The sequence below is a fragment of the Nematolebias whitei genome, chromosome 17, assembly GCF_014905685.2.
Source record: "Nematolebias whitei isolate Nwh7 chromosome 17, NemWhi1, whole genome shotgun sequence".
NCBI classification, from domain to species: domain Eukaryota; kingdom Metazoa; phylum Chordata; class Actinopteri; order Cyprinodontiformes; family Rivulidae; genus Nematolebias; species Nematolebias whitei.
Window position 1 is genome coordinate 33,581,583 of NC_056514.1, and position 7,445 is coordinate 33,589,027.

Sequence of the window (7,445 nt, forward strand, 5' to 3'; positions counted from 1 at the left end):
AAAAATGTCACACCTGCATTGGTGCCACTGACCCAGCTGGGTGGAGGCAGCTTCTGCATGATGGCACCACTGCTTTTTGACTTGGGCACCGAACGCCATGAAGGTCCTGACATCAGCACCCGTTTCTGTTGCCCCACTTCCCTGCAGCGACGCAACAAAGAGGGCGAGGACAGAGAGACAGGCGGGCAGAAAAGTGGGGGAATCGGTAAGCGAGACAACGCAGAAAGACAAATGTGTTTGCTGCTTAATTTGTCGTTATGGAGCGCATCTTCTGCATCATTTGTTCTTGTTAATGTCACATTCGTGGTTCCAGCTAATGAAGTGAAATAAAACGGTAAGAGGGCAGAAACTGGAGGAGGAAACGTGATGAACAACACAAGCCAGACAGTAACTGTTATTTGTGTCCTACCTGTCGGGGCTGCTGCTGTTCCTCTCGCTGCTTTCGTAGCCACTCTCCATCCTCTGGATGAGACGTGGCTGGTGCTCCACCCCTCTCAGAGGCGGAGGAGCAGGGGGACCCATTGTCCGTCCACCGCCCAAAGACCTGGGCTGTCCAACCAGCCCGATTCCCACCTCCCCGGTCTCTCTCCTTTCTTCCAGTCCTGGCTGTAATCCTAAAGGAAGGGGCTCTGGAGGGAGAGCGGGGTCAGGCACCGAGTTGTAGCCCAGAGATGAGTCTCTTTGCCGAGTGAAGATGCTGTCGATGTTTAGGGCCTCTCTCCTGGGCCTCCAGGTGGGCCGGTAACAGCCTCCAGAAGAACTAAAGAAATTTTAAAAATGAGTGGGAAGTTAAAAAAAAAAGTAACCTTATTTAGATTAGTGCAATAAAACATAAAGAAATCTATTAAAAATGTGCAACCTGACGTAATGTGTTCCAAGAAAAGGTAGAATAGCTCAAAGATCAAAGAGGTAATATTATTTTTAGAGCAGTAATAAGAATTTATGCAACACCGCTTTGTCATTACGACTCGAAGAAATGAGAAGATAAAAGAATGAAATAAAAACAATCTGATGAGCATGAACACGCTGGAAGAGATTCATAGTTCAGATCTATAAGCAGAATCTAAATGCTAATGCAGCGTGGGCAGAAAGGAGGAGGCGGGCAAACTACTGAGAAGATTTGACGTTAAGTCAGCAAAGTTCTAGGGGTTATTTTAGAAAGAGCGCCAAATGTTAGATATTCTGGGTGCTCTCGCATACTGTTGGATTGTGAACATTTGAAAATAAAATGAAAACTTAAAGTTTCTCCACCAAGATTTTTTTATTACTTTGTTACCTTTATTACTTTACTTTATTACTTTGACACACTTTGTGTGAACGTTTGAACAAGTACTGGTACTAGGGCAAGGGTTCTAACGTTTTGGGTTCAGGGACCCCCTCATAACCCTCATGTTTATTGAATAATTTCCTTCAATTTGTCTCTTTAATGCAATATTTGTGTAACATAAATAAGACCTGTTCTCGTGATGGGTCTTAAGTTTTGAAGCTAAAAAACTGTGCTTACTGTCGTTTTTTGTGAGGAAACATGTTATAACGCAGATGTTTAGTTATATCTTCTTATTTTTGGTTTATCAATTAGCTTTTATAGATAATCATTTATTATTATTATGAACTTTAGAAGTTTTTTTTTTTTGTTTCATGAGTTTTTAGACGTTTCTGTGCATCAGTTTGTCAGTTGTGTATTAGATCATGGCTGTTAAGCTAACGGCAGAATAGGAACTTTGTTGTTATTTGAGTGTTAAGAAATATGTGAAACACTGATATTTGGCAGTTCATTATTATTTTGCTTTATTAATTAGGTTTTTTTCTCAATTTTATGACATTGAGCAACATGTATAATCTTTATATTTGATTCCATTTAACCAGGAGTTTCAAACTCACTTACACATGGGGGCCAAAATTAAAACCTTTTTTAAACTAAGGGCCAGTTTCAGAATCTACATTAACCCACGTTGGATACCCAACGTCTTTTCTTGGTCACATGTTTCTCAACAAGAGTTTGATTGGTCTCATTTGACATTCTCTGCTGCACTTTTGACATCATAATCAAATATTACTGAAAAAAAATTAATGTGATTAAAGTATTTAGCATTTTATATTACATCTTGGGGGCCAGATAAGATGTCAACGAGGGCCACATTTGGCCCCCAGGCCTTGAGTTTGACACATATGCATTAAACTGTTGAGAGAGAAGCAAATTAAAATCACTCTCGTAATTCTTTCTCCTCTATTTACAGGAGTGTAACGTTCGTTAATAGTGTTAATACCATTTTTATACTTTTCAACATGGGGTATTTCTCATTCAAGACACACTTAATTAACATTTTTAATTTCAACTTCCAAAAATTACAGTTTTGAGAAAATTAACAGCATCAAAAACCACATTAAAACGTCATCTTGGCAAATAATGAACACAAATGTATTGCCATTTCTTCAGATTATTACATAAAACTGAACAGATTCACAACAGTAGTAGTCATACCAAGTAACACGTCTTAATCTGTAAACTGATCGATGCTAGAATGCAAATAGTGGGTGGGGGTCCTCCCCCAGAAATTTTTGAATAAAGTAGATGTGATTTCCTGCATTTTGCTGTGTTTTAATGGGTTGTTAAACATCTACATTCTTGTAAAAAAAATAAATAATTTTTTGCAGACCCCCAAGCTCCAGTTCGCAGACCTCTGGGGGTTCGGGGACCCCAGTTTGAGAACCACTGACTCAGGGGATAAGAAAAAGAGTCACATTCTGAAAACTCTTTACTTTTTGTTTGATGCCAAACCTTTTAATTTATTTATATTGGATCTATCAAAACTTTTGTAGCCTTGCTTAAGTCCCACTTAGTGTAATAAAGATCTATTAAGTGAAAGGTTCAGATTTTCATCAAAAAAGAAAAATTTCTAAAGTTCACAAAGGATAAATTTTTAACTTTAGTTATAACTTTTCTGCTGCATCAAATATCAGAATTGCTGATTTGACTTAAAGTCACAAAAAGACAATACTTGTTTTCTTAGAAATTCACCAACTGATGTTTCATTCCCTCACAGGAAAGTCTGATTTATTATTATTTTTAATTATTTTTCCTTTGTACGATTGGAAAATCAAAGATGACAAGACGAACTCTCTGTGGCAATAAGGGTTGACGGTTAACGCTGCAGACTTACAGCTCTTATTATCGATCAGTGAACGATCACGGGATCTGAATGTGAATCCAGTGGCAGGGTGTCAATCAGCGGTGCAGTACCTGGACTTGCTCTCGCTGCTCGTGCTTTCATCCTCCCAATGGGGACCCCCGGCCCCACCCTCGCAGCCTCCAACTCCTGACGAAGACGAAGAGGAGAGGGGGCGAGAGGACGAGGAGGAGGAGGTGAGGGGCCTGCGTGAAGAGAGTAGGAAGACGGCCGTCTCCTTGTACTCCTGCAGGGGGGGAGAGGGGCGGCGAGGAGCACCCTCCACTGCCGACTCTGAACGTGGGCGAAAGAGAGAGAGAGGGGAGGAGCAAGCAAAACCAATAACTTTTATTTATCCCGCGGGGAGCAATTATGCAAGCAGCAGTGCAAATAAATGTGAGAAAAATCCACTAATGAGGCCCAGAACCTGGAGAGGCTGCAGTCATGAAAAAAAGACAAAAAGAACTCTCTTCGTTTCACTGAAACCTGCACACTGACCTCTGCTTGCTCTTAACTGTACGAACAACAAGTGTTGTGGCTCAGCAAACTCACTCCCTGAAAACGCTGCAGCGACGTGTGCATTTCACAGATATTTCAAACCCATGATAAACCGTGAGCTCTAGCGAAGCTGTTAATGAAGCGTCCAGTCATTAACTGTTGGTTGCAGTTAATTTTAGAGCGGGGCAGTTCAGTCACCAACGGTTATCTTATATAAATCACAAAACTACGGTGAATATGTAGAAGCACAACTGAAGCTTTTAAATCCATCTCAAATGTGCGCACAAACGAAAAGTTCATTAGTAATATTTTTGAAATTTGGATGTTTTAAAATGCAGCTTTAAAAAGGGAAGTTGAATGCATAAATGTAGAAAATGACAACAATTTAGCATTAAAGTAGTCACTCGTTACATCGCGGTTTGTTAATGGTGGACTCTCTCTATCGTGGTTTTTCCAAAATACGATTGGACTTGACACACAAATGGCTGATTGATGGATGAGCTGCACCATCAGCATGGAATTTTTTTTTTTAATAAATCATATTAAATTATTTAGCACCTGCTGCACCTGGGCGCAGCCCAGAGCTGCAGAATAAGCTTCCTGCTGCAGCTGATCAGCTGTTCTCTGTGAAGAGAGGAGAAGTGGGCGTAGCCAAAAATGCTTGCAGGTGGCAAAGAGCAGGTGAGGCAGGTAGCTGAAATCATGACATTCTGTGCTCTTAGAGCGTTTAGAGTTTAGAAACATTGTTTAGAAACATTGTTTAGAATATTGCAAAAGTGTGGGGTTTAAAACACCTTAATGTGTGTGTATATATATCACTCTACTAAAATAAACCACTACTTACTACTTGTACTACTATTCCTACTTTGCAGTTTTTCACTTATTGTGGGGCTTCAGGGTACGGATCCCCCACGATAAACGAGGGACTACTGTATTTAAAAAATACTACATTTGCTTCATCAGCAGGATGCTGCAGTGATGTCATGATCTTACTTGGCTCAAAATTTGATATTGGTTGCCTTTCCTTTTGAAATCTGGGCTAATTGCAACCATTTGGTCATAATTTTTGGAACAAGTCTATTGTTTTTTTGTTTTTTTTACACAGATATACAACTAATCCTACAACTTCGGGAGGACATGGTGGAGCTACTTCTGGCTCTTCAGTTTTACCTCCAGCGTCAGCACCAAGTGGCGGTGTGCCAATGTCGTAGTTACAGACCACTGTGGTCTGGGATTCACTGGAGAGGTGGCTGCCCGTAGACTGGTGCAAGGGCCGGCTGCGAGAAGTGCGATGACTGGAGCTGTCTGTTGAAGAGTCAGTGCGAGTATCACTGGATATGGACGGCTCTCGACCTGAAAGGGAAAGAATAGATGACCTTTAAGGTAATCCTGCACACACTTGGGTTTGTTTACAGTCAAGGGCGGTAAAAGAAGCTTTCTCTGCAGTATCCAGAAGCAGAGGTTGGATTATTGCACTGAAGGTCAGAGCTTTAAAGCTGAATCATCTCATGCAAGCAGCTGATAAAGACAAAGTAATCGCATCTGATGTGAGGCAGGGTTCATTTCTGCTGTACCTGAGTCTTCGCTGTCGTAACCAGCTTTGCTGCTGCAGTGCTGGAGCTCCAGCTGCGGGTTGGAGCTGGTACAAGAGTTTGGGCTCTCCTGCAGTATCACCGGCGTCCCTCGGGGGTCAGCATAGAGCAGCAGCAGGGGCTGATAGTGGCCTTTGATACAGCGAGACACTACGTCCTTCCACTTGGGGCCGATCTGGAGGTGCACCAAAACACACACACCAAGATAAAGAACGGAAAACTGCCTGCATTACTTAATAACTTTATGCAAATGCTACCAAAAGCAGAAGGTCAAATATAATTTGTGCTAATGTGTGATTTAATCACAGCGTTGCGCTTCATCACTTGCTCAATCACCTAAAATGATCATCAGTGTGAAGTGAGCCTGATAGAGGAGTCAAGGACGTCTGTTTGCATCCTCTGATCTGACACTCGTGTTTACATTGAATTTACGACACGAGGCCAGTTTTATTGCCCAAATTTAGGAGGTAAAACTTAAGGCCACAAATTAAGATCCACGCTGCACCCTGGTCAAGCAGCACTTCAACTAGTTCCTGTGACTCTCACAGACACAGCTTAGGGCTGCAGCAGATGCTGCCCAGCACACCCTACTCATGCTGCAGTATAGAAACTAAAACAAAAACATAAAAACCCGTCTCACCTCTTTGACGTGGGCGTCGTCAAAGTACATCCACTTGCGTATCTTGGTCTGGAAGAAGAAGGTGGAGTAGTGCTTGCCATAGTAGCACACCATCCCCACCAAGTAGAGCTCTGCCTGGCGAGCCCTCTCGTCTGTCACACGGTAGAACAGCTACAGAGAGAGAGAGAGGGAGAGGGGAGGGAGGGGGAGATGACACGACGGGAGGAGGGACACACAGGGGAGAGGTGTGCAGAGAGAAACAAAGGAGTTAAAGTGAATACAAGCATATTTTTTCTCACCTACTGTAGGCACTGTATGCAGGTAGACTTTACACTCTGCTGTTGTTTTTTACCCAAACTGCAGCTTTTCATGCAGATTTCACCCTGAGCTCTCAAAGGTGACCCACTGAAGCAGAAACTGTATATTTTATATGCCAACATGCATAGAAAATAATCCCCTTTTTTATCCAGGTCTTATCACATGGTGCTTTGATGTAACCTGCGTGCACCTGCTGCTGCAAAGGCCCCATATGGTTCAGCGCTCCAGTCCTGCAGCTCATTAGTGTTTGAAATGTCAGAAAATAGTCAGTCACAAGCGTTCTCTGTCTAAGGTCGCATCCACGTCACTCCTGTCGAGCTTCAAGAAAATAGATAATCACTACAAGAGCTGAGATCCGCAGCAAATATATCAAGTTTTAACAACTTGTTCGCGTTTTAACACAGAGTAACAACACAAAATGCTTATATATATATATATAGAGAGAGAGAGAGAGAGAGGGAGAGAGAACATAGCAGGTGCAGGAAATAGACAACGTGAGCGCTGCAGTAGAGGAGACAGGAACTGAGAAGCAGATGGGTTCGCTTTTAACAGCTAAACAAAAGAGGGAAATTTAAAAGATGATTTCTCAGATTTGTATCCAACCACTAGTTTTATCCCACAACAGCAGGATGGGAGGGGAAAAAAAAAGAAGCAGCCGGAAGAGGCAGAAGATGGAGGAGGGAAAACTTGATTCACTACAACACATTTTCATATTGACTAATCCATTATTCATGGGTATCACTTCAGAATGCGGCTGGAGATGTTAGAGCAGCATTAAAATGCGTCAACATTACTCAGTTATGACACAGAGAATCAGAGGTCAAACATGTAAGGTGTGTGTGTGTGTGTGGGGGGGTGCACATGAGACGGTGGAATATCCTGCACTCTTTATGAAATAATGGAGCTGGTTGTTCTTTGTGGGCTGAAATTTAATGGGTTTCTTTTTTTTTATTTATTACAATTACCTTAATTTCCGTACTATAGAGCGCACCTGAATATAAGCCACGCCCACTAAATTTAAAAAGAAAAGAAAAATGTGTACAGTAGTCCCTCGTTTATCGCCGGGGATCCGTACCCTGAAGACCCGCGATAAATGAGAAACCGCGAAGTAGGAATAGTAGTACAAGTAGTAGTTTATTTTTGTATTGATATATATATATACATATTTAATCCTTACCCACACTCGTGCAATATTATAAACAATGTTTCTAAACGATCTCAAAGAACACAGACTGTCATGATTTCAACTCA

The 7,445-nt window shown here is 41.8% G+C and overlaps 1 protein-coding gene across 1 annotated transcript in view; it reads right to left on the reverse strand.

Moving 5' to 3' along the window:
• usp54b (ubiquitin specific peptidase 54b) overlaps nucleotides 1-7,445 on the reverse strand; it is a 57,617-nt gene that overhangs the window by 12,192 nt on the left and 37,980 nt on the right. The window contains exons 7-12 of the mRNA XM_037690924.1: nucleotides 5,898-6,047; nucleotides 5,240-5,432; nucleotides 4,836-5,018; nucleotides 3,242-3,461; nucleotides 410-760; nucleotides 14-141 (exon numbers count right to left, since the gene is read on the reverse strand). Of these exons, the coding sequence (XP_037546852.1) occupies nucleotides 14-141; nucleotides 410-760; nucleotides 3,242-3,461; nucleotides 4,836-5,018; nucleotides 5,240-5,432; nucleotides 5,898-6,047 (1,225 nt within the window). The remainder of the gene's footprint in view (nucleotides 1-13; nucleotides 142-409; nucleotides 761-3,241; nucleotides 3,462-4,835; nucleotides 5,019-5,239; nucleotides 5,433-5,897; nucleotides 6,048-7,445) is intronic.